Source organism: Macaca fascicularis, chromosome 4 (assembly GCF_037993035.2).
Source record: "Macaca fascicularis isolate 582-1 chromosome 4, T2T-MFA8v1.1".
Lineage (NCBI taxonomy): Eukaryota > Metazoa > Chordata > Mammalia > Primates > Cercopithecidae > Macaca > Macaca fascicularis.
In genome coordinates, this window is record NC_088378.1 from 29,715,699 (window position 1) to 29,743,203 (window position 27,505).

Genomic DNA, 27,505 nt, shown 5'->3' on the forward strand with positions numbered 1-27,505 from the left:
TGCAGAATAAGTGCTCATTAGTTATTTGTTGAATGAATGAACTGTGTTTCAAGCTTTCATCTAAAAACCACAATTTAGAATCACAGAATTGTTCTGTGGCTGGTGAAATTTAATTGGATTTCAAAAATTGCTTCTTCATATAAATAGGCAAACTCAGTTATTTTAACATTTATATTTCAATTCTGACATTTTTAGGACCATATGCTGTCTTTCTGTAATGTGTCATTAAGGTTATGAGGTAATTCTCCCCAACTCCTAAGTTCATTTCGTGTCTAAGCTTGCAAAATTTCCAGTCTCATTGGTAATCATGCCTACTTCAACTGTGCTCTCAAACACAATTTAAAAAGTAAAAGTCGTGTTTCAAAGAAAATTCTAAGTTACCCCAGAGGAAACAATGATTTGGTTAATAAGTGATGGTTAATAACTTGTTTTAGAGTTGAGTTTTTCTGGTTTGATCTAATTATCATGTCTTTTATTACAGGCAAAAGTAGAAATAAAACATTTAGAAGTGTCTGTGATTCTTAAATGATTCAAAATGTAAGATATAGATGCACAATTTAAACTGTTTTCTCCTAAGTATAGAAACACATCAGTTTCTAAATTTGACAGCCAGGAGATTGTGAAATGAGGGTTTGGAAGATACAGTGGAAGATAACTGCTTTAAAATGTTACATGTTTTTGAAAAAGAAAAAAAGGTTAACTGCATCACACTTTATTTGCTTTATTTTTACACTATGATATTTTCTGTTTTGATTTCATTTTTTTTCCATCGCATGAATTTCATGAGTCAGTGTGAACTTCTTTCAATCTCTGCTTAACAATATTATCTGGGTGCGCTCCCAGATTTTCTTTCTGACATTTTAATGCATCTTTACCATCTTCACTTCATATTACCCAAATGACTTATTTTTACACAATATGGTAGGCCATACTTTATTACTATTGCTTCTCCAACCTACTTATTTTGTTCCTAGATGGATAAGGAAACAAAACTTTTCTATAAAAGGTAATAAGACTGTAGGAACCAACAGTGAGAGGGAATTTATGAAAAAAATTAATTTGTTATGATTTATTAAAACAAATCCTAAATTCTCTCCTGTAAAAAAGATAATTACATTTTACACTTCTTAAATTTGTAACCCAGGGTATTGAGCAATTAATTTACCTGACTCTTCCTTGCACACTAAGCTTTTCAAAAAAGCCCTCCCCTTTGGTTACGGTAAGCTCTCTTTACCTTGTTACTTGTAAGCACTTATGTGTTCATTTTACACATAGGAGTTGAGCCTTTAACTGCTCAGTTTAACTGCTATTACTTTGGCCTTGGAATCACAGTCAAATAAAAGGTCTAATCTCAGATTCGAAGAGGTATTTTTCTCTTGTGTGTCCTGCATCCAAATGCGCAGTGCCTCTGGGATTGGATGTTTCTCTCTTGGGTCCTACCTCCTGATTCCCCAGCACTCCGCCTCCAGAAGCACCACCAGAATGCAATCCAAGACCTGGATTTCCTCTGTCTTTCTCTATCTTCCTAAAGGCTGTATTTTAGAAACCTCTATTCCTTTCTTGTTAAATGCCATTTACCATTGTTTTTAAAATCCCAGTCCATAATTTTTTGTTTGTTTAAATTCAACAGGATCCACTCAATTCACGTGTACTGGAATCAAAATTGTTGACTGCAGAAAAAAATATACAGAAGTAAATTTGTTTGACCTTGAATTTCAGATATAAGGAGTACATGAAGAGTAATTGTTGTCTACTGGTCTCCCCTCAACAGTGATACAAAATGCATTTGTTTCTGCACATTCCAGAGAATATGAATTTTCTGTTGCTAAATTTGATCAGAAGCTTAATTGAGAGAAATGATGTTTATGGGGGGTTGGCTGAACAAAAGCCATGACGTCAACCTATTCCCTTCCAATACTAGCTGTTGGACCAGGAGTCTACCCAGATCTTCAGAATCTGTACTTTGGTACCTTGTTTTGCATTCTTAACACACCCCCCCTCCATATGCCCACACTGAGGGATTTTATTAATACAGCTGGAGGAAAATTACTATTATGTTACTTTAGAAATATGGTTATGATCATGGTTCTTTCTATAGTTCCTGTTTGAAGACTCATGCAAGAAATTCCTTTTAACTTTAAATGCCAAAGAAAAACTTTACTTACCCTGAACAATTTGTGTGTGTGTGTGTTGTCTTTTCATCATGCAAAATGAGAATCAAATCATTGATTATATTTCCCTTTCTAACTTGGCAACTAGGAAATGAATAGTCAAATTTGCAACTGAATTTTAATAATCATATAAAAATTCATAACCTAATATTAATATTCTGTCTTTCCCTATGGTCTTGAGCTTCTGTTCTACCTTGTTTTTCTTGATTCTGATGTTTATGTAATTATACTTTTCCATTTGATTGAATTATATTCTTTTAAGATGACTCATATCCTTTGTGGAACAAGGCAGATTATAAAACATAAAACCAAATAAATGAAAACATTGCACAATTGATCTCTGGACACAGTATGTTTTTGATGAATAAGTTTAATTGGTTACATTAAATGTTTTGAACAAGAATTGCAAATTTAGTGCATTTGAACTTAGCCAAATGGAAAACAATGTTACATAGTTTTACAAAACTTTTTTTTAAACTCTTGCATGTATATTCACTCATTACTAATTTGAAATTAATAAAGCCATTCAATTTAAGTCAATTATATTTGGAGTACCTGCCTTAAATGCTATATAGGTTGAACAGGAGTTTCAATAGAATAAAGTCATTTTCAGCCAAAGGGCCTAACTTAGCATAACACTCACCAGAGTGGATCAAAAATCTGACCTTCACATCAGTGATTCATGTGATTTATTCTTGTTTTAATAAATTATGGAGTCTTCTCTGAGCCTCTTTTATTTACCATGAAATCTAAAAGATTGAGCTCCTGGAGTTAATTCTTCATATTGATGTTTTAACACCTAATTGTTAAGTTGGTTGAATTTACCCAGGTAACCCAGTATTTACATCGACATGATAAGTTGAGCTTGATATATTTATCACCACGGTAAGCAGAAAGATCGGCCTTTCTCAAGGGTCAGCCATTCGTACAGTCTGGTAGCCTTTGGCATAAAAATGATCTGAATTCAAAAGTGCAACTTAAACATAAGAGGGGGTTTGGAGGGGGACCTGGGCAGGTTTTTACAGAGAGGCATCTCATTCTGATAACCTTCATGTCTTTTTTAAAATTTATTTTTAGAATAGGTAGTATCCTCATGGTTCAAAAGGTACAAATGACTCTAGAGTGAAAGTACTCCCTCTCATACTCATTCACCTGTCACCCATTTCACTAATCCACAGGTAACCAGTGTTAGTTAATTGATAATCTTCTAGTGACATTTTATGCATGTGCAAGCAAATATGAACATGGAAGCTGTTCATTTTCTCTCCTAACCTGTCTCTAATTCACTCTGTTCCATCCCCACTGCTTCTGTTTTGCTCCTTAGATGCCTTGGACTGTTGTCTGCATTCTGCCTTGCTCTGCATTTCAGCCGCCCCATTTCAGCAGGCTGTCCTTCTAAACTTCCCCCATCAGACCTTCTAAAACATTTCCATCATACACGGGAAGGAATCTGCACATCTTACCCTGTTCTCTTGGACCCTGAGAGATTCATCTCCTGTCTCTATCCCTCCTTGTCATGCGTTTTACCCACAGTCATTCTTAGCTAAGTCCCCTTGACCCATTTCATAGACCCATAAAAAACCTGATGGAAGTTCAAGTTGTTATCATGCACAGCAAATACCATTTACCTACATATCCTTATTTGTGGATCCCCAAGCTAAAAATTTGTGTTTTAGAAATACAAAACTAATTGCCACTTTGTGCTCATGGATAGAGTATGATTTTTCTTCTCCACGTTTTTTCCCTCTGCTTGGAACATGCTGTCCAATTTTCATGAGCAAGCCACACTCATTTCTGGTGTCATCTCTAGGGGCATTTCTTAGCTGAGATTCTGTAAACTCATGGAGCCTTCCACATGTAATTAGTGTCCCAAGTAGGCTTCCGTACTAGGAATAATTTTCCATACTAGGAATAATTTTTTATATTAGCTGTGTTATAGCTAATAGCTATACTTTGCTTCTAGCAAAATTGACGTTCTGGTAAAACTTAACGATGATTTTGGATAGTATGTAAGATTGGTAAAAAAAAAAAATCAAAGTTGAAGCTTTTATTTAATTATTCATCCTTCTTCTCTCTCCACCCCCCTCCCACCTCAATATAAATCACTTGTCCCTCAGTATCTGCAGGGGATTGGTTCCAGGGGTGGGTTCCAGGACCCCTGCAGATATCAAAATCTGAGGATGCTCAGGTTCCTGATATAAAATGTGACAGTATTTGCATATAATCTATGCACATCCTCCTGTATATTTACACTCATCTCTATATGACTTGAAATACCCCAATACAGTGTAAATACTAAGTAGATAGTTGTTATAGTACAATGTTTAGAGAATAATGACAAGGAAAAATGTCTGTACATGTTCAGTACACAACCATCCAACAATTCATTTTTTCTTCAAGCTTTTTTTTTTTTTTTTTTGAGACAGATTCCCACTGTTATGAGACAGACTCCCTCTGTCACCTGGGCTGGACTGCAGTGATGTAATCTTGGCTCGCTGCAACCTCCACTTCCCAGATTCAAGTGATTCTCTTGCCTCAGCCTCCTGAGTAGCTGGGATTACAGGCATGTGCCACCAAGCCCAGCTAATTTTTGTATTTTCAGTAGAGACAGGATTTCACCATGTTGTCCCTACTGGTCTCGAACTCCTGACCTCAAGTGATCCGCTTGGTTGGTTGATTCCATGGATGCAGAACCCATGGATATGGAAGGCCACCTGTGCATGTCCAAATCAATTTTTTTTAGCAGCACTTGCTTACTTTACTAATTCTCAAACACTGTGTTAACACCCATTAAAAATAGCTTTGGTATTTATTATGACACTCATCTGGGAGAGTGTCTTTTATGCCTCCCACTCTACTTTTCTTCTGTGGTTGGTACATAAAGGGGTGAAAGCCTCCATATAGGGTGTCACTGAAGTTTGGGGATCAGCCAGGCAAAAAGGGTACTCTTAAGACATTGAAAGGATTGAACATTGACCCTGATAGATGACATGAGCCATCTGGAGAGAGTGGTCCAATCTAAGAAGTGACTCCTAAGTATGTGAATGAAATATTTTTAATTCCAACCCAAGTAATCAGAGATCTTAAGTGCTTGGTTTTTATTGCAAAGTGCCTGGCATGAGGTAATTTGCTTTTGATAGCTGATCAACAGAGGATTTAGAGAGTGAGAGTTTAATAGTGTTTGTTCAGCACTGTTCATGTGGAATTTCTGACTAGTGGGTTGTTCTTATCACTAACCAGGTATGCCTTATAGAATAGAAATAATTTGTGAGATAAATCCGTAGGTCTGAGATCCCTTAAGAGCTTTCATGTTTCTTCTGTGATTGGGGCACTATACAAACATTGAATTTATTGACTTGTTTCCCTAGGCGTGCTGATATCATGAAGTGAGAGTGCTCTTAGTAGCAGTGCTAAATATTCTAGCCATTGGATAAGTGTCGCCCCTGTAGTATGGGATAAATCTCAATTTCAGGCTATTCGTGGGTCTGTTGGGAAGGTCTGATCAGTTCTATGGTTGCAGGTGTTTACAGCTGAGCCCTCATCCCTAGTTTCCGGTGATTTCCCCCGGGGTTCTGCCTGTCTATAGTGTCCCACTGAAACAACTAGTTAGCAATACTCTTTGATATTTTGAATCACAGAGCATTCCAAAATAATTTCTATTTAACATGTCTTAACTCTTTGAAAACCTTTATAACAAGAAATAGGAATAAAATATTCACAAAACAGGAACTTAAGATGTCCAAGACATGAAAATAATACTGACTTCATGGCATCAAAGAAATGCAGATTATTAGATTTTAAAAGTTAGTTACAGTGCTGGCAAGAGTGAGGTTGTTTTTAGCTCATGAAGGGTAGAATGGTATACCTTCAATGGAGAGCAGTGTGCCTCATGGACTCCCTTGGCACTTGTGATTCTCTTCTGAGTATATCCTAAGGAAACAATCAGACATTAAGCTGAAATTCCGTAATGAGTCCATGATCTTTGAGAGGCCACTGATATAGTAGAAAGGTTAAAAGCAGGAATGCCAGAACCGGTTATGTGGCTTGGAATCCTGTTCCACCAGTTACCACTTCTGTGCAGTTAGGAAGTTAATTTCTCCACGCTTTGAGTTTTCTCATCTGTCAAATGAAGATAATAATAGTATCTACCTCCTACATTGTACAGAGAATTAGGTAAATTAATTTATGTAAAGTACTTGGAACCCTGCCTGGCACAGAGTAAGCAACTGTATAAGTATCAGTTATTATCAGGGGTGTTACTGTAAAAATTTGAGAAAAATTCAGCAGTGGAGTCATTTTTTTAAGTGATAGTAAATATATATGAAAAGATATTTAGCCACTAAAATAATGATTTTGAGCAATAGTTAATTACATGGAAGATGTTTATAATAACTGAGTTAGACATAAAAAGTATATACAAAAAATTCTAATTTGATTTTAAGATGCATTTGCATAGAAAACAGGAAAGTGACAAACTATTTTTTCTCACTAATAGGATCATAAGAGATTTGTTTTCCTTCTTCACATTTTTATTTGTTATCCATATGTATTGTAATTATAATTATTGAACATTATTACAATTATGTATCATCCGATTTTTATATTTTTGACTTTTTAAAAGCAAATGCATATTCATTTTGACATATTTTACTTTCTCTTCCTTCTTTTAAAGCTACTAATATTTCACTTCCTCAAAATCTTCTCCCACACATCATCTGCTTGGTATTTTCTTGCATTTAGCTCTCTTGCTTTATGTATAGATCAGCTCCAAGCCTGTTTCTTCAAGAATAAGCAGACCAAGTAAAACGACTTAAGAGATTTTAGTGGTGGGGACTTTCTCCTGGAAGTTTAATCCCAAGAATGTGGCTTAGATGATGATGGCACTGTGTCTTCTCTACATTTCATGCACTCACCCTTCTCTTCTACTCTTCCCTGAATGAACTTGGCACTTTAGTGGGGTCAGAATCCTCAGTAATCCCACACGTACAGGAGAAAAATTCCTGCCTCCAAGCCTTTGCTGTCCTTGCTAGCTGGAATTTCCCTCCACGTTTCTTCCTTTAAAATCAGTCTTCCGCACCAAGTTTATACTTAATTCCATGAATACTTTCCAACCCATCTATTGTATGCTGACTTCAGTTCTTTTGGCACTTAAGCATTTGTACCACAAATGAACTAAATATTGGCTTACTTTATTGCTTAGTTGTTCTTTTTTTTTTTTATTTTATTTTTTTGAGACAAACTCTTGCTGTGTTGCCCAGGCTGGAATGCAGTGGTGCTATCTCGGCTCACTGTAACCTCTACCTCCAGGGTTCAAGCAATTCTCCCGTGTCAACCTTTGGAGTAGCTGGGACTATAGGCATGCGCTACCATGCCAGGCTAATATTTTTGCATTTTTGGTAGAGACAGGGTTTAACCATGTTGGTCAGGCTGGTCTCGAACTCCTGACCCCAAATGATCCGCCCTTCTCGGCTTCCCAAAGTGCTGGGATTACAGACATGAACCACTGCGCTGGGCCAGTTCTTATAGTAAGCTTATAGAAGTTGTGTTTTATATTACTCAATGTCCTTCTATTTTCTAGTACAGCGTTATCCACATGCTCGTAGAACACAGGAAAATCGGATGTTGTTGTGTTGATGGCATTCTTAGAGATAAAGTATGAGTGTTCTGTTTCTTTTTTTTTTTTGAGACGGAGTCTCGCTCTGTCGCCCAGGCTGGAGTGCAGTGGCGCGATCTCCGCTCACTGCAAGCTCCGCCTCCCGGGTTCACGCCATTCTCCTGCCTCAGCCTCCCGAGTAGCTGGGACTACAGGCGCCCACAACCGCGCCCGGCTAATTTTTTGTATTTTTAGTAGAGACGGGGTTTCACCGTGGTCTCGATCTCCTGACCTTGTGATCCGCCCGCCTCAGCCTCCCAAAGTGCTGGGATTACAGGCGTGAGCCACCGCGCCCGGCCGAGTGTTCTGTTTCATCATCCCCTTTGCTCATCCTTCTATTTTCCGTGTTTTCAAGATCAGAATGTTATATCATTTGGATTCTCAGTCTTACCGATATTTGCCTGAAGACTTGATAATAGATTTTTGTTTCTAACATCTAAAACTTAAAGGGTTTAATTGCAGAGAGCACCACAGTTAGCAAATGCATTTATAATAGGGGGCTAGTAGTATAATATACAAATTAATCCTAGTTGCAAAGACAATCCTATCAACTTTAAAATATTGCTTGTTTGATCTAGACAATTTTATGACTCTGTCCGATAATTATTAAGTTTATAAATGTGTTAGAATTTTATAGGTCCATTTCCTGGAAAGGACCAAATCCCAGGGAATGTTGTCACATACCTGCTCTCATAGTTTAGACTGGTGGTTTCTAAAGTGAAGTTCATGCATCACATGAAGGTACAGAAAGACATTGTTAGAATGTCTTTGTTTTCATGACTTCTATTTTAGTTATATGCCTTATAATTATTAGTAGAGAAGACGTGTTTTTATAAGTAAAAGTAATTAGAGGCTTATGCTCAGATACTTTTATTGATGTGGAATAAAAAGTGGAGACCACTAATCTAAATAAAAGGCCACTAATCTAAATACCGTTTCATAACCTGAAGTCAGTTTCTGTTACTTAGCCGTAACAAGTCAAAAATCAACTTATTAAACATAAATTCTGTGTACAGCCTGAACAGAGAGTTGTGATGTGTGCATAATTCTGCATGGATGAACAGCATAAGACACATTCCTTGACTTTAGAGAGTTTACAGTCTGATTGGAAGGAATATGGGCATAAGGAACAATAATTAGAAAATGACACAAGGGGCCAGGCATGGTGGCTCATGCCTGTAATTCCAATACTTTGGGAGGCCAAGGCAGGTGGATCACTTGAGATCAAGAGTTCAAGACCAGCCTGGCCAACATGATGAAACCCTGTCTCTACTAAAAATACAAAAATTAGGCAGGTGTGGGGGCACGCGCCTGTAATCCCAGCTGCAGGGGAGTGTGAGGCAGTGAGGCAGGAGAATCGCTTGAACCTGTGAGGCGGAGGCTGCAGTGAGCTAAGATTGCACCCCTGCACTCCAGCCTGGGTGACAGAGTGAAACACCATCTCAAAAAAGAAATAACGTAAAGAAAATGACACAAGGTAGCATAAGTGTGCACTGAGAAACTTAGCAGTATGAGTTTGTCAGTGTAAAATTGCTGTAGAAAGTGTGATAGGAGTGGCATAGTACATGGTGATTCTGCATTCTCAGAATGTTCCAAAGACTCTTATAGGATAAAATAATTCTTTGATTATCAGGTCAGTTCTTAGTCCACCTACCCAAATAAGCTGTGCTTGAACTCTCTCCTGGACCCAGATGTTAACTGGATGAACAAAAAGCTCATTGAATTAACATCTGGGCCCAGGAGGCAACTGGTAAATAATTTTTACCAATTTTCTTAATGGCATGCCTGCATTTCCTTTAAATTATAAGAGAACATGGCAGAATGGACATGTTGAGAAAGTAATAAAGTTTTTGGAGCAGTGATAGTGTATAAAAGTAATTTAAACAGTGATAGTGTATAAAAGTAATTTAAAGTCAGCATATTAGTTTCTTAGGGCAGCCATGACAGAGTACCAGAAGCTGAGTGGCTTTAAACATGTATGTTCTCACTTTCTGGAAGCTAGATGTTCAAAATCAAGGTGTCAGCAGGGCCATGTTCCCCCTGAAACCGGTAAAAGAATCCTTCCTTTTCTCTTCCTAACTTCTGGTAGTTTGCTGGACCTTGGAGTTCCTTAGCTTTCAGCAGTATAGCTCCAAGTGTGGCCTGTGTCTACATGGCATTCTCTCTTTGTGTCTCTATCACTACATGGCCATCTTCTTATAAGGAGTCCAGTCATATTGGATTAGGGCACCACACTACTCCAGTGTGATTTCATCTTAACTAACTGTATCTGTAGTGACCCTATTTCCAAATAAGATCACATTCGGGAGTACTGAGTATTATAACTTCAGCATACCTTTTTTTTGGAATGCTATAATTTAACCTATAACAGTAAGTAATATCAACCCTTATATGTACATATACCAAGACAATGCACAATTTCTTGTCAAATGATGCCTTACCAGCTAAAACCCCATAGCCATGCAAAGTGGTTATGGGGTAAATGACAACTGGAAGAAAAGGAAGCCTCCTCTGCTATTTGTGTCAGTTGTCTTGTGTCTGGGCTTTGGTATCTCAGGCCTTGGTAGAATTATTCATATAAACAATAATATGTACTATGTGGTTTTGATCTTTCTGGTAAAACTCCATGAAGTAATTTGTGGATCAGGATGGTTCTAAGGGTGTATTGGGTTTTTTGTTGTGATAATGTTACATAATTGTCTCCAAACCGCAGTGGGTTATATCCACAAATATGTATTTCACCTTCATGGATTTGCAGGTTGACTGTGGTTTAGCTACTCCTGGCTGGGTTCTGCAGGCTGGCCTTGGCAAAGGCTAAGTCGGATGCCAAAGCTGAGGTACAGGTTCGGGTCTGTTCCACGTGTCTTCATCCTGGAATCCAAGCTAAAGAGGGAGAAGCAGCTACCTGGAGCATACTCTGCTGGTGGGGAGCAGAAACTTGCCAGGTCTCTTAGTGCTTCAAGTCAATATGAATATGACTATTAATCCTCACAGTCTATTGGTCAAAACAAGTCACATGAAAAATCAGATGTGGTCATATACTCTGTATACTAGTGCAAAGCATCACAGAGCTGCCCAGCAAAGAGTATGGATGTATAATTATCTTACAGCAAGGGAAGGAGTGCGTAATTAGGAACAACAATCCAGTCTACCAGAAAGCCATTTTCTTCTGAATTCTACACGTTTTATGACAAGCAACTCAATAAACCTTTAAAAAAAAGTACATATACCATAGACTTGATTTCTTAACCCAGTCTGCTAGAAATGTATAGTTGAATATTACACACATAATTTTTTTTTTTCAAGAAGAGGTCCTTGTACTTCTCCATGCTGATTTAGTTTCACACTGGGCATATTCCCTGCTGCTTAGACACTTTTTGTTATGTCTCGTTCCTAAACCCACGTTTGTGTATTTACCACAGTCCATATTTTGCTAACCACAACACTACTTGCCTCTCTCCATTGTTACCAAGACATCTGAGGCAGAGTCTGGCAGAAATGCTGTTGTCTTGAGTGTGCTCTTACAGATAACATTTTCGTCGGGGATAAAACTGTTTCTGGTTTATAGATTTGATTGTTAATTGTGTGGCACTATTGAAATATAACCCTGAATTGTGGTTTTCGGGGATGTCCTACTTTTAACACTTTCCCTACCAGCACTGGCCCGTGTGACCCAGCCATTTTCTTACTTCCCTTTTAGCACTTCCTCTGTGTGTCATACGTTTTATTTGGCGTAACTTTTTCATGCCCCTGTTTTCTGATAATTTTATGTAAATCTTATCTCCCTTGTCAAAAATTGAAGTTTCTGTAGAGCACATTGGGTCCTTTTTATAGTCACAAGCTTCAGATAAATAGTACAGTTGTAGGCATAAAACAGGTTCTAAGTGCTTACTGAGTTGAAGAAAATTGCTCATAAATACATTACAAGGCACTATTTAGGAGTAAGCATAAGTTGTTTATTGCCACTTATACTCTCCATGTAACTATGCTGAAAGCACATTAAAAAAAGAATAATTCAGTTATTTTATTTTGCATTTTTACAGGTATGAATGTATGCCAGTATATTTTGAAAATGCATTCAATTGCAGATCTCATCCACAGAAGGCAAAGAAGTACATGGCCTTTTCTTTAGTGAAATGGCAGTTTAACTGGTAGATTGTCTCTTGTTGATAAAGTCTTAGAAGACACTCAAATTTAATTCTTGAAAAGGAGTGTTTGCTACTCATATACTGTATGTTTTTGGAAAAGCATTCCATTTATCTTTTAATGCCTTTCATCTATCCAATTTTGTTGGTTTTATCAGTTAACTCTTAATTCAGATCCACGAAATAGCCCCCACCAAATAATAATAAGTAGTAATAGTAGTAGTGGTAACTACTGCTCACATTTTTTTTTTTCCTCTCTTGAAATTGATTGCATTGGGACCCTGTGTAAGACTAGGACACATGCATTGGTGATGGCATTTGCTGTGAGCACAGGACCCTGGCACAGTGACTCACATTGGCATATATTCTCTGCAAGGATTTGGGGAATGAGATTGAGTTCTGTACCAGTCTAGAGACTCCAGAAGTTTGCAGCTTATTTCCTTTGGACTGGAGCTAGAATATGTCTGCAAAAAAATCAAATGGGCCAGAGACTGTATGGTTTAGGAATGAATCTGTCTGGTAGTATTAAAACGAATTCCAGAAGTAATTGAAAACAAACTTTTCTTCCCATGTCTCCTGTTTATTGATGCTACTTGGAGCCTAATGTCTTTAGATTTGTCTTAGAGATGATCTGAAGTGATCTTCCGGTGCCACAGCATAGTAGGGGTATCTCCAGAAACTCCGCTGTGGGTGAGGCAGGCATCATATTTTTCACACCTCTTGTGACAGGTAATCAAAAACATGTCGCAGGTACCCAGTAGTGATTGATGGTGAGAAAGAGGATGTCTCTTAATCTTATGACTAGGAGATGAGATCAGCAGATAGATTGTTCTGTTTTCATTACCTCCAGTAACTTTCTGTATGATAATGCAGATTTGGCCCTTCTAATCTTTGTGTGCAGGTAGAAAACTTCAAAACTGACTTCTTATACCTTATGAGTGTTAATGAGAGAATGCATTCAATATATTTAAAATATTTAGTAGAAATGTTATAGAACTGTAATTTTTTAATTCTAGAAATGAGCTACAATTTTAGTGCCTAGAAAAAAAGCAGGCTTTCATAATTTAAGAGCAACAAAGAAATAAATGTATTTTTTTTAAAAAAAATCAAAATTCCAAATTCTGACTATCTGTATTTACCAATTCCATTTTCTGTGAGGAAATAGATTGGTTTCTTCAGTTCTCAAAACTTAAGGGGTAATTAATTTAGTGAATTAAGAGAATGTGCTTTCCAGTTAGCTCTTTAGAAACCTACTCAGTGCAATAAATAGCTGTTGAATGTACTGACATGTTTACTAAAGTGCATTTAGTATGAGTAGTAATGGCTAACCTCAATACAGGTCAGTATTTACATCCTTAAAGACAGTTGGCCATAAAGCTGTATTCACCCTCTTATTCTTTTTTTTTTTTTTTTTTGAGACGGAGTCTCGCTGTCACCCAGGCTAGAATGTAGTGGCACGAAATCGTTTCATTGCAGCCTCTGCTTTCCAGGTTCAAGCAATTCTCCTGCCTCAGCCTCCCGAGTAGCTGGGATTACAGGAATGCACCATCACACTAGCTAATTTTTGTAATTTTAGTAGAGATGGGGTTTCACCATGTTGGTCAGGGTGACCTCGAACTCCTCACCTCAGGTGATCCACCCGCCCCTGCCTCCCATAGTGCTGGGATTACAGACGTGAGCCACCGCGCCCGGCCTCCGTCTTGTTCTTTTTAACTGTGGCTAAATCCAGGAAGAACTAGGCATCCATGTGAAAATTATGTGTAGTAATAGCCTACCCTTACAGGCCATTATTAGTGGTTCCTTCTTTGGGGTCAGACAGAGCTGATCATTCTGGCTGTAACTCTTATAGCTATTTGACCTTGAATAAATTCTTTAATTGTTCTAAAGTTCAGACTCTTTATCTGGAAAGAATTGAGATTAACTCCCTCATGCAGTCATAAAGATTAAACCAAGCAGTGTGTGTAACAGTATTGAACAAAAAATTTGGTGCATATGGTTAATGTTCAATAAATATTTAACTGTTTCCTGTCATCTTTATATTTACTAGGTCTGCCTAGCTTTGTTAGTTTACTATTTGGGGCGGATTTGAATGTGGCTCTTCAGATATATTGAAAATGGTATTTCATGAACACTTGGATATTTGAATGCATGGAAATGTCAATGGATAGAATTTTCTGTTCCATGGGGCACCAGATTCTAGTCATTGATTTTTTTACACATTGAGTCTGTGTAACAGCCCTTTTGCAGATAAAGAAACTGAAGGTTAGAGAAATTAGGTAACTTACCCAAGGCTACATACCTTGTAGGTGGTGGAATCTGGATTTTAACCAGGCCTATCTTATTTTAAAGGTAACCGTTGGCTAGGCACAGTGACTCACACCTGTAATCCCAGCACTTTGGGAGGCTGAGGTCGGCAGATCACCTGGGGTCAGTAGTTCGAGACCAGCCTGGCCAACATGGCGGAAGCCCATCTCTACTAAAAATACAAAAGTTAGCTGGGCATGGTGGCAGGTACCTGTAATCCCAGCTACTTGGGAGGGTGAGGCAGGAGAATAGCTTGAACCTAGGAGTCAGAGGTTGCAGTGAGCCAAGATCATGGCACTGCATTCCGGCCTGGATGACAGAGTGAGACTCTGTCTCAAAAAAAAAGAAAAAAGAAAAAAGGTACCCTCTGCCTTAATAGCATGGGTTAAGTGTTACTCAGATGAAGCACAGAGCATATGGAAAACAGAGAACTTCTCAGATGAAGCACAGAGCATATGGAAAACAGAGAACTTCTCAGGTATATGAAGTTTATAAAATCTCGGCTTTAAAGGAATTTTTGAACTTAAAAACATTTAATTTAAAAACTAATTTAAAATACAAGTTTGCTTGTGGGGCTTGATTTTCCTTTTAATAGTTATTCTCATTGGTTGTGGTACCCTTTCCTGGGGCATTTTGGTTGGCATGGTTATGGGAAGGGCGCTACTGGCGTTTAGTTGGGGGCAAGCAGAGGTGCCAAATGCCCTGTAATGAGTGAGGCAGTCCAAGAAAATGAAGAATTGACCCTTATACTTGGGAATTTCATATCTTCTTCTGTAGGAGCAATATGAATCTATAATATGTCTTCTAATGGACTGTGTCTGAGAATTTACATATTGGAATACTCGTGATCAAATACTTTCCTTTGGGGCATCATGATGATTTTATAAAATTAAATGTGTAAGTAGATTACATGATCTATGAATTTCATCTCAATATTATGAAGGGCGTATAATAAAATGGTTTACATATTTATTTAGATGAGGTGTTGAATTTGATAAGGCTGAGAACTGCGTCTCTACAGTAGTCATATAAAACAGTTGCTCAGTATGTGCTCTGTCACTCTTGAAGATGAGGAAGCCATTCCATCTGCAGGCAGCTGTTTGCACCTCTCTCTCAGACAGTTCTTCCTTATACTGAGCCGTGGACCTCTCTCCCTCCACATCTAATGTCTAATTCTAGGTTTACCTCTTTGGAGATCTGTCTCTCAAGCCTAAATCCTTTATTGGATAAAGATCCTTCAGATGTTTAAAAACAGCTGTCATTTAATCCAAGTCTTCTCTCCTGACCAACTCCTTTGACCAATATTCTTAAAATCTAGTTTTATGCCATTTAACCATCCTGTTTGTTCTAATTTCCCTATAGTGTGAGATCCCTAGATAAATGCAGTAATCCTGATGGAGTCTAATCCTCAAAAAGGGTGTGACAGACTATTATAATCTGTTTATTCTGGGTTGATAGCACTAGTGGGTTTTTTGGAGGCGGGTGGGGAGGAAGGTGCACAGTGGAATTACCCAACTGTAATTCATATATGAACCTTACTGTCATCTAAAACCACAAATCATATTCACTTGTGCTAACACTAAACTGTACCGCTCTCATTTCTTAGTACCTCACCAGTAAAACCTGAGATTCATTGGGAGCAAATTTCCACCTCATAATAATTGACTCCTTTCTACAGACAGCCGAGGGCTTTTGAATCCTAATGTTGCTATCCGGGATGTTATTAAGTACCTACCTCTCCAAATGGCTGATAAGGGAGGCCTCTATGTTTTTGTTCAAGTTAGTGGGAAATATACTCATGAGGACAGAGCATAAGAAAAAATACTGTATTAAGCTATTAACGTTCCCTCTCCAGGTTCAGAATGGATTTCAGCTCTCAGAGCAACTGAGGTTGGTCAGTCAGTCAACACATACCTCTTGGTACAGTGATTCAGTGATTTCCTTTATTCATCTAATCATATAAACATCCACCTACACACCCAACCCACATTTCTCCATCTTATCCATAAGCAGACAAGAGAAATTTATCAAATGCCTCTTAAGTGCAGTTACATGTGTTTTCCTCATTTTCCTAATCCACTAGAATAGTAGCTATGTCAGGGAGGGAAATTAGGTCAGTGTGATTTGACTAAGCCAGCATTCCCTGAATGTCCTCTCTTCTACCAGCCCTTGCACTCCAGCCATACCAGATCACTCAGGATTCCCCGAACACCACACATTCCTGCCAGAGGCTTACACATCCTCATTCTGCCTGATGAGCCTGACCTCTTCTGCATCCACCATCTGGGAAACTCCTGCACCTCCTTCCCAGCCCAGCACTGGCATCACCTGTGACGTTGCCGGGACACTCCTTCCCTTTGAGGCAGTGTAAGTTGCTCAATGCTCTGTGCTCTGTGGTTCCTTGTGACCACTAGTATCAGAGCACTCACATCTCATTTTATCAGCTGATAAGTTATAGTTGCCTCTTCTTCCTGAGCCTCCTGGCTGATGAATGCTGTCTTCCTCTTTGTGTCTGCAGCAGAATACTTGGTCCATGGTAGATGTTTCCAAAAGCGACCCACTTGTCCTGCCGAATCGTTGGCTTTCTGGGATCATTCTAGATCTCAGGGTCCACTGCTCCCTTCTCTATTTTCTTACCAAACTGCCTTAAATGATCATTTCTAAAATTTTCCTGGGAATCTATGTGATGATATGCTTCAGTGTATAGTTTGCACAATTACCCTTTCTAAATTAAAATGCATTTGCCTGTTTTCAGGCTTCTGGCATTTTCTACATCTTCTACAGTTCCTCACCCCACCAGTGACTTTTTAGAAATCTCGTTTGCATGTTATTTTCTAAGAGAGAACTTGTAAAATGATCTATCTAGCCCAGAGATGGGTCTTCATTTAGAGTATGTAGGATATTTGATGGCATCTCTTGACTCATCTTAGGTAAAAGACCACTGAAACTCACATTTGTTTAATTTTTCTCGGGTCAAATGTGAGCACCCTAGGCAGAGAATAATGGAATAGGAGTTGATAAGTTCTCCATTCATTTTGCCATTCAAAGATGTCAAACCCTTTCCCAAATAGCAGATCCGGAGCCCATCCTTGATCATCACCTTGCTTCATCACCAGGAATAACTTTTTAGTTATTTGTTGCCATTCATTTTTGGATTTGTTGTTGTTGTTGCTGCATTGTTTTTGTAACAAGCATTTATTTATTTGGGGGGTATTATCTGATTGCTCCCCTTTTAAGTTGTTTTTTTTTGTTTTTGTTTTTTGAGACAAAGTCTCGCTCTGACATCCAGGCTGGAGTGCGGTGGCACAGTCATGGATCACTCCAACCTCTGCCTCTCAGGTTCAAGCAATCCTTGTGCCTCAGCTATCTACGTAGCTGGGACTATAGGCATGTGCCACCACACCTGGCTAGTTTTTGTGTTTTTAGTAGAGATGGAGTTTTGCCATGTTGGCTAGGCTAGTCTCGAACTCCTGACCTCAAGCCATCCACCTGCCTCGGCCTCCCAAAGTGCTGGGACTATAGGCATGAGCCACTGCACCTGGATACCCTTGTAAGTTTGTGGCACACGTTTATATCTGGTTCTGTGTCCTTCCCAGGTTTCTCTAAAGTTATAGGGAGTGTTCAAATTTCTGACCTTGTTTAACATTGAAATTTGAATATTCTTGCTTTGTTTAGATGACAGTGTGGCTTTGAGAGACGGAACACCTGTTATATTTTGGTACAAATATAACTATTTTCTAGGAGGAAATGCCTGCATAGAAAGGTCCATTTTGGTCTGTTCCTTACGTGACCAAACACAGTGTGACCATTGTGTACTCCTGTCATCATTTCATTTGTATATTAAGAAACATGTTGTTGGGAAAACAGCTGATGGGCCTCATGGATATACTGCTGTTTTTCTAGTCCTGACTTGTTATACTTGAGTATTCAAGGAACTGCAGTATGTTGGAGGTGAATCCAAAAAGTCATGCTTTGCTGTGTGGGTCCACAGCTGTGTGACCCACAGCTGAGAGACTGAGAGGTACTAATTAATTTCCTTAACTCAACAGCACTGGCTGTGCTGCGGCAGTGATTTGAATCCAGTCTGGTATACACTCCAGTGTCTTTCAATAACCTTTGGAGCCAGAAAGCATTTGGAGATGAGCTAGAAAAAGTAGTCCAGAGTCGACAACATCGAATGCTGCAGCTCAGAATTTGCAAGTTAAGACACATGTACCTAGCCACTGGGACGGGGAGATCATTGAGGACCTCCAGCTGTGTAACCCCCAGCTGTGTGGGTCAGTTTGATGTAGTTAAGGGGTCTCTGCTGGTTCTGTTCTTTTAAATGGTGCCATGTGTACAAACAAGGAACACTTTGCTGATGATTCAAAAAATACTTTGTCTTCATCACAGCTCTTTTGAAGTAAGGATTTTTATGTGCTATTTTTATTTGAATAATGAACTGGATTTAAGTTTAAATTGACTATCCTGATTTAAGATTGCAAAAAAAAAATATTTAGATGGAAGATTCATCTTATGCTTTCTCATGAAATTCTTTTTGGTCTGCAATACACGGTAAATGCAGGAGACTCTTAGAAGTCAGCAATTAGATGAGTCAAGAGTGTATTGATGTGAAGGAAAGTCAACATTAAATGAACAAAGGGCTTTTAAGAAGCCCATTATGACCACTTATAATGGAAAATGTAGTTCCCATTAGAGATTGATTTAAGGAGCCCTGGTTTGTCACTGAAGCATGAAGGCTGCAGTGTGGTGTTTGGTGCAAATCATTTTTATAGCATTCTCTACTGAGCTCCTTCTGGTTAATCTGTTGGTGTGTCTAAACCTGTAAGAACTGCATCTATCTTGTTTAAGGAATATAAAAATTTCCAGAAACTTAAACCAAAGATTAGCATATTTTTCATTTATCTCATAGGATATTGAAAAATGTTTAAAACGCCTTACTGGTTGTAATCAGACACAGCAGCACCAGATGTCAACTCTTGGATAATTTAATCTTTTTGTCTTGTGCATATTTTCATAAATATTTTTCTACTTGAACAGAATATCAGTTTCTGGCTCAGCTTAAAGTATAAAAATTTTCCAATTAGATTGCTGTAACTTCATTTTTATTCATGACCGAAAATTTAATAGAGATCATTACTTTTTTGACTTGTAGGAGATGAACTTTAAAATAAACCACCTGACCCAGGGCAGGGCAGAGAGCCTAGGATTCTGATCCTTCCTGGAGTCTGAGGGAGGCTGGCATGAGACTCCATCCTCTATCCCTAAGTAATTCTTAATTTGGGAGGAATTTTTGGATTTGTATTGGTCTGCCATGTAATTGACCTTATCCCCAGTTGTGGATTAATTTAACTCCTTGCTTAGCTTTTATATGGATTTTCTGCCTACTTATGTGCCAGTTATTTAGAGAAGTATAGTAAAAGTGAAACATGGTAGTTTTGACTCAAAGGAATTTATGGTTGGGGCGAGGAGATCAAGTGAAATGCTGTTGTCACACCGTATATGATTAAGTGCCTTGCAGTAAGTGATAGGTAATATATGAAGTAAACTCTTTAGGGGAGAGAAGGGCACACAAGTGGTCAGGAAAGCCTTTGAAGTAGAATTGGGCCTTGTCAGAAGGAGGAGCCTGGCAAGGTTGCCTCATGCCTGAGGAAAGAGTGAGGATAAAGGTGCAGAGTTGGGGAGGAGCCCAGGGCGTTCAAACCACAGCGTGAAACTGAGCTCATGAGAGTTAGACGCTCAAACGCCTTCTTTCCTTTTTCTTGTTTCCTCTTGCACTTGAATTCTTGAATGAGTACTAACTACCCCAATTCATGGTAGCATGACTTCCACTCCCAGTACGTCACTAATGCAGTCCTGTTGGAGGTCCTCAATGACCTCCCTGTCCCAGTGGCTAGGTACGTGTGACTTAACTTGAGAATTCTATGCTGCAGCATTGGATATTGTTGACTCTGGACTACTTTTTCTAGCTCATCCCAAATGCTTTCTGGCTCCAAAGGTTATTGAAAGACACTGGAGTGTATACTAGACTGGATTTAAATCGCTGCCGCAGCACAGCTGGTGCTGTTGAATTAAGGAAATTAATTAGTACCTCTCAGCCTCAGTTTAATGGAAATGAGGACATCTAAATCATAGTGTGGTTGAAGGATAAAAAGATAACATAGGGATAATATGTTGAAATAAATGGCTCTTGGTAGGCAGGCATCAAGATTAGTTCCCTTTCCGTACCTGATAGCCACTCTTTCCTTGCCCGAGTGTGCCTATCCCCTTTCACTTCTATCCCTTTGCTCTGGCATTCGCACTGTCTGGAATGCCCTATCCCATTGAAATCCTAACCACTCTGAAAGGTTTATCACCTCAAGCAGAATTGAACTTTGCCTCTTTTGGATTCTTAATATTATTCATTGGACAGCACCAAGATACTACCCTACAGTTTAGTTATCTGCACAGTCATATTTTCCTGACTGGATGAAAAACTCTTTGAGGGTGAAGTCCAAGTCAGGGATATGAAGATAAACTAGTAAGAGCTGAGACTGTGTACTCCCTTGTTTCTGTACAGGGCTGCGTGAATAGTTGTCAGACTTCCAAGGTGATCTCATCATCATATTGTTTTTTCTCCTTTTCTTCCTAACTACAAGCATATGCTGATTTTTTCTGATTCCTTTCCTCTAGCCTTTACTGCCCTTCTGTGCTTTCGATGTAATCAAACGTCTGGTGAATGTCCCCAGCTCCACTATCCCATAGCCGTCTCAAAGGGACCATGTCCACAACCGATCTCTTACCTCCTTCTGCTCCCCTGTCCTACATGCAGCGTGCCCTCTTCATGTATATTGTACCAGATCTTTGGTGTCATAGCCCACACAGTTCCTGAAGCAGAAACTTGGAGAGCATCCTTCATTCCTCACTTTCCTGGTTATCTACACTGCATGAGTCACCAAATCTCAACTCATCAGCCTCCCAAGTATTTCTTGAGTCCATCCCTCCTCTTTCTATGTCAACTACTGCTGCCTAGGTTTGGGTGCTCCTCCCTCAATTAGTTTGACTGTAATTTCTTTTTAGTGAATCTACTTCACCGTGTCCTTAAGTCCTCTCAAGTCCATCCTCTACTTCTGCTGTCTGATGCTACACTACCTCATGGAAAATCCTCTGGTGGCGTCTTTTCATATACATCGCAGATGAGAAAATTGGTTTTATCTCGTGGACCAGCTCTGATCGATTTGGTAATGGTTCTGCAAATGCTGCCGCTGGGTTCAGCATGAGCAATTGGTGGCATCTGACAAGGTACATTGAAGGTGGTGGGCCGCACATAGCCTAGCTAGGATTAAGTCCAAGCTCCTTAGAGTGGCATACTAGGCTTTCCGTGACCCAGATCCCGCCCATGTCTTCATCCTCAGCTCACTTTACCCTAGAACAGCAGGGAACTATTTTGTCTTCTTGCTTTTGTTCAATCGAAACCTGCTTGCTCATACCCTTTACCTAGGAAATGCATTTGTGTTTTTTTTTTCAGACGGAGTTTTGCTCTTGTTGCCCAGGCTGGAGTGTGACGGAGTGGTCTCGGCTCACTGCAAACTCCACCTCTCAGGTTCAAACAATTCTCCTGCCTCAGCCTCCCAAGTGCTGGGATTACAGGCGCCCGCCACCACACCCGGCTAATTTTTGTATTTTTAGTAGAGGCAGAGTTTCACTATGTTGGCCAGGCTGGTCATGAACTCCTGACCTCAGGTGATCCATCCACCTCAGCCTCCCAAAGTGCCAGGATTACAGGCGTGAGCCCCTGCGCCCGGCCGGAAATCCATTCTTAACCTACAACCTTAGTGTGTGCTCAGGGTACCTGGGGTGGGCCTTGCATAGGGTTAAGTGTTATTTAATTTTTTTTTTAATTGGCAAATAGAAATTATATATATTTTTTCAATGATATTTTGAAAATATACATTAGAAAATGGCTAAATTGAGCTAATTAAGTATTTTTCCTGAGGCCTCTTTTTCAGCAGTACATATAACATTGTCTTGAAATCTTAAGTGTCTCTCCGGAAAGACAATATATACTGTTAGAGCAAATATCATGGCTTTATCTTTGGCCTCTGGTACTTATCATACTCCCTTTCGTGTAGTATGTATGTAATTTGTTTACTGAATTGAAATGAATTAGTAAATAATTTTGATTGTGAATACACTTTGCTTTATTTATTTATATTTACTAATTTTTTTTTTTTTTTTTTTTTTTTTTTTTGAGACAGAGTCTCCCTTTGTCACCCAGGCTGCAGTGCAGTGGTGCCATCTCGGCTCATTGCAACCTCGGCCTCCTCGGTTCAAGCGATTCTCGTGCCTCAGCCTCTTGAGTAGCTGGGATTACAGGTGTGCACCACCATGCCTGGCTAATTTTTGGTATTTGTAGTAGAGAAGTGGTTTCACCCTGTTAGTCAGGCTGATCTCAAACTGCCAATCTCAAGTGTTCTGCCTGCCTCGGCCTCCCAAAGTGCTGGGATTACAGGTGTGAGCCACGGCTCAGCCTGCTTTTTTTAAATTTAAATTCGATTGGTGAACTTCAGGGTGAAAGGACAAGTTTTAGGAATGTTAGTGCTCTGCAGAAATTAGGCCGGTGAATCAGGCAATAAGTAGACATTGGAAATTTTTGAGCAGGGGAGTGGCATGATGAAAGTGGTATTTAAGGAAGCTTGATCTGGAGACAACCTTTTATATTATAGGCTTAAGCCACTGCTGGCAAGCGTGGGTGAGGGTCGCAGGAGGGGGAGAAGAGGGAGAGGCAAGGGTTTAAAGCCATGCTGAGGAACAGCTTCCTGTGTCTTTGTACTTTCATTTCCACATTTGCTCAAGTGGGATGTACTTGCTGGCATGTTTCCGAAAATAAAATAGAGTGCTGAAGTTATTTTTATTTTTTAAAAAAGAACATTCTTGTAAAACACCTAAGTGAGCCATTTTACATAATTATCTGAGACATATTCATTATTAATTGCTTGGGAAGAGAGATTATGAGTTCAATTTTTTTTTTTTAAATAATTAGCATCTACATAGTTAGGCTACAATCTTCCAAAGTCAGTGAAGGTTTTTATTTTGGCATGTTTTAAAATATATGAGGGAAATACTTCAGTTTGGTTTTCCATCAGGTTTTGCTTGATAGTTTAACATCTCCATTCTGATTGTAGTTTCTCCCATTTAACATTTGCATTTCATATTTGACTCATGTGACAGTCTTTCCTGGTTAAAGTTTATTTTTCATTTGTTTTGGTCCATGTAGTTCTACTCCATTTTATTCTTCACATTGGCCAGTGTAAACTTTTAAGTTTACAGTTGCTTTGTTATTTTTTCTTACAGGGTTATGACTCACTATTAAAAAGAGGGACTTTTTCCAAATACTTTGCACTTTTGATTGTGTATTATGGATACCAAGGAAGAGAAGAAGGAACGGAAACAAAGTTATTTTGCTCGGTAAGCATTCATTTTACAAAATTGTTATCAGTACTTTAAAGAAATATTTGAGCGGACTTTGTCCTCAAGTATTACTTTGCATTTTGTGTTTTGTGCTTGTTCATAAATAGAGCAGGTAACCAGGAGAAGTAAACTATACTTTGCTTCATCCATTTTATTCATATTAGAGGATTGTAACATTTGGTTCTTCTCTTTCTAGCTTTGACACTTCTCTCAGGCCAGTGTTGCTCAGCAAATCCAGCTGTCATGCTCTGACCTGCAAATTGCTCCGAATCCCATGTTTAGCAACCTACCTTGAATTTTAAATCCTAAGTGCTTCGCTCCTACTGTTCTGTAGCTTAATTGGTTGGACTATAACTGAAAATCTCTGACACATTTAAAGCTTATCACCTTGTGGGGAGTCTATTACTAAAAAATACTTTTGTAGGTAGGTGAAATGGGTGAAATTATGTTTTTGAATCAGAGTCATTTTTAAGGCTGGAACTTGTCCAACATAAATAAATTTGTTGATATCTGAATGGAAGTAATTTTGTATATGATTTGTTACCATTTACAGATTTAAATGTCTATGTGGCAGTCACTCACTAATCATAAAAAAATGAATTATATGCTAAACATTTGTAAAACATTTTGATAAGCCAGAATGTTTTCAGACTCAGAGAACATAGGCTTAAAAACATGTTTCTCCTAAATTGAAATGCGTGTTAAGAACTGAATTTAGCCTCATTCCATCCCCAGTCCCCAGGCTGTGCTCATTAGAGATGCATTTACTGTTTTCTAAACTGAGCCTTGGAACCAAAACCAAAGTTTACTGTTGATGTTTTTATCTAGTAATTAAGCTAGATTTTAGGTTGATAATGGGAAAAGGAAGGAAACAATTTAAGGACCTACTATGTACTGAGTGCTTTACTTATGATTTTAATTGTCTTCAAAATAAATCTATGCCATCAGTTAATTTATCTCCATTTTACCAGTGATGCAACTAAGACTCAGAATATATTTTGTCCATTTCATGCAGCATAAGAGTCAGTATTAAACATAAGGCCATTTCCAAAGGGCATGCTCCAGTTGGGAATAGTAAATCATGAATAAGGTTTTGGGGAAGCACAAGTTAAACTACCAATTGTAGTAAAATATTTTCTGCTGTTAGGACTACAGAGAGTAACCAGATTAGGGAGGGAAGACATCAGGCATCTAATGGATGAAACACCAGAAAGATAGGATATTTAGAATAAATAAGATCTCCAAAGTTTTTATTTTGAGATAATTTTAGATTCACATGTAGTTAGTTGTAAGGAATAATAGATACCCCTATTCTTTATCCATAGTACAATATCACAACTAGGAAATTCACATTGATACAATCCACTAGCCTTATTCAGAGCGTTCATTGTATGTATGTTTGTATGTATTTAGTTCCATGCAGTTATATCACATATAGAGATTTCTGTGGTCACCATCAGTCAAGATACACAACAGTTGCATTAAAAGGATCCCACATGCTACCTTTTTGTATCCCTACTCACTCCTTCCATCTACCTGCCTCCTCTGACAACCACTATAATTTGTCATTTCAAGAATACTACGCAAATGGAGTCATGTAGTATGTAACCTTTGGCATTTAGCTTTTTCTTCCCTTCAGCGTTACTCCCTTGACATCCCTCAAAGCTGTTGCATGTATCGATAGTTTGTTCCTTTTTATTGCATAGTAGCATTCCATAGTATTTTTTTAGTCATTTTTAGTCATTTACCCATTGAAGGGCATTTAGGTTGTTTCCAGTTTGGGCTATTTATGAACAAAGATGCTAGATGCTACAATCATTTATGTACAAGTTTTTGTATGAGCATGAGTTTTCATTTCCCTGAGATAACTGTCCAAGAGTGCAATTGCTGGGTCAAAGGATAAGTGTATTTTTAGTTTTATAAGAAACTGCAGTACACTTTTCTGGAATGGTTGTAACATTTGACATTCCCATCAGCAAAGTCTGAGTAAACCAGTTTCTCTGCATTGTCATTTGGTGGTGTCAATATTTTTTATTTTAGCTATTCTGATAAGTATGTAGTGATGTCTCATTATGGTTTTAATTTGTATTTCCTTAATGGTTAGTGAGGTTTAACAGTTTCATGTGCTTATTATTAGCCATATGTATGTGTTCTTTAGTGGAATCTCCTTTCCTATCTTTTGCCCATTTTCTAATTGAATTGTTTAGGTTTTTACTGCTGAATTGTACACATTCGAGTCTTTTGTTGGATATGTGGTTTGCAAATAATTTTCTCCCAGTCTGTAGTTTGTCTTTTCATCCAGTTAACAGAGTTGCAGAGCAGAAGTTTTTAATTTTGATGTGATTCGATTTATCAGTTTCTCCTTCTATGAATTGTGCTTTTGGTCTGAATTCTAAGATCTCTTTGCCTAGCTCTGTGTTCTGAAGATTCTCTGCTGTTTTTCTTTTCTGAAAATTTTATAGCATTATGTTTTGTATTGAAGTCTGTGATCCATTTTGAATTTATTTTTGGATAACATAGGAGTTTAGGTCAAGATGGTGGTCATCCTTCTCCTCCCCCTTCTCCCCCTCTCCCTTCCTTGCCTCCTCCCTTTCTTCCTGCTTCTCTTCCTGCTCTTCTTCCTCTCTTCTTCCTCCTCCCCTTTCCTGCTTCTCCCCCTTCCTTCTTTCTCCCACCTCCTCTTTCCTCCTCCTTACTTTCTTCTTCTTCTTTCTTTTCTTTCTTCTTCACATGCCCTACATAGTGGTTTTAAGAGCTATAGTGCCTTCTCAGTCTGAATCCAAAGTGATAGCAGTAGTAAAAGTCACTGCTGGTTCATGAACAACCTGCTCCATGTTAACCTCTTCTTCTTCCTAAAATGTTTAGTCAAGGGAGCTCCTGAAGCTGCGAATACAAACCAAAACTGTTCTGGAAGAGCAGCACAGTTTTTTCAACTCAGAAATGTAAAATTGTCTTGCTTATCATGACCTCTTCTGAAAAGTATTCTAACAATGAAACAAAAAACATATCGTAAAATGCTGAAATATGATCTTGGGAGTATGCATAGGAACAGTGGCACAAGGACAAAGTCAGTGGTGCTCTTAAGACAGTAAGAACATGATTTGTAACTAGGAAATGAGAGATAGAGGGAGAGAGGAGAATGGAGAGAAGAGGCGGTGGGAGCAGGGAGAGACAGACAGACACAGACAGAGAAACACTGACTGACAAACCTGTAGTTTAGCTCTTACAATGCAGTGGAAGCCAGAAATGGTCAAGCTATGAAAAGCAAAAGGCAAACCAAAGAGAGAAGAACCCCCTTCAGCCTATCATCAGAAAAGAGCCATCCAAAGTTATACATCTTTTCAAATGCCTTCTGACTTAACTGTGGAATTATCAAGTGGAATTAGCAACAGAACTTACTTGAAAGCCAGTTTCTGACAATACAGAGCAGAGTTCTCTGGAGCAGCATACTTAAGAGCAGTCCAAGTAAGATCTCTGGAGAGAAGGATAAAATGTCAGGCAAAGGGTGAGGCCAAATTGATGCAATCTCAGTTTTCTCTAAACTAAATTATACCGCCTTACATAAATCTCAACTAGTGTTCCGAGGAAGTCAAAAGGAAAATTTACCCTGATGTTGTGCCTGCTGCCACAATTATATATCTGAAACCCTAAAAACTGCTTTTTAGACTGTTTCCCCCTTCCACATTGCCTCTTTCCTCCTGAGTAGTTAAATAGCCAATGTTTTCTTTGTGTGCTATCTTATCATGTGGTTTCATAATCCTTGCATGACTGTGTTTGGTAAA

The 27,505-nt window shown here is 38.6% G+C and overlaps 1 protein-coding gene and 1 long non-coding RNA gene across 38 annotated transcripts in view; one reads left to right on the forward strand and one right to left on the reverse strand.

Annotated features, from left to right (window-relative positions):
• Nucleotides 1-27,505, forward strand: part of NCOA7 (nuclear receptor coactivator 7) — a 150,539-nt gene that overhangs the window by 2,051 nt on the left and 120,983 nt on the right. For 16 of the 36 annotated variants that reach the window (XM_045391580.2, XM_074036992.1, XM_045391582.3 and 13 more), the window contains exon 2: nt 23,607-23,720. The exons of 2 other annotated variants lie outside the window; for them this stretch is intronic. In XM_045391580.2, the coding sequence (XP_045247515.2) occupies nt 23,671-23,720 (50 nt within the window). In that variant the 5' untranslated portion in view covers nt 23,607-23,670. Of the gene's footprint in view, nt 1-16,439; nt 16,641-21,780; nt 21,856-22,510; nt 22,629-23,606; nt 23,721-27,505 lie in introns of those variants that run through there. 18 more of the 36 variants (XM_065543346.1, XM_065543347.1, XM_065543348.1 and 15 more) reach the window with 5 other exon arrangements.
• LOC135970533 (uncharacterized) lies at nt 4,759-27,441 on the reverse strand. 2 transcript variants are annotated; one of them, XR_010586223.2, is made up of 4 exons: nt 27,330-27,441; nt 27,123-27,197; nt 6,037-6,101; nt 4,759-4,885 (listed from the first exon to the last, which is right to left on the reverse strand). It is a non-coding gene; the product is annotated as an uncharacterized lncRNA (long non-coding RNA). The 2 variants fall into 2 exon arrangements; XR_012433413.1 differs by lacking the exons at nt 4,759-4,885; nt 6,037-6,101 and adding an exon at nt 26,474-26,606.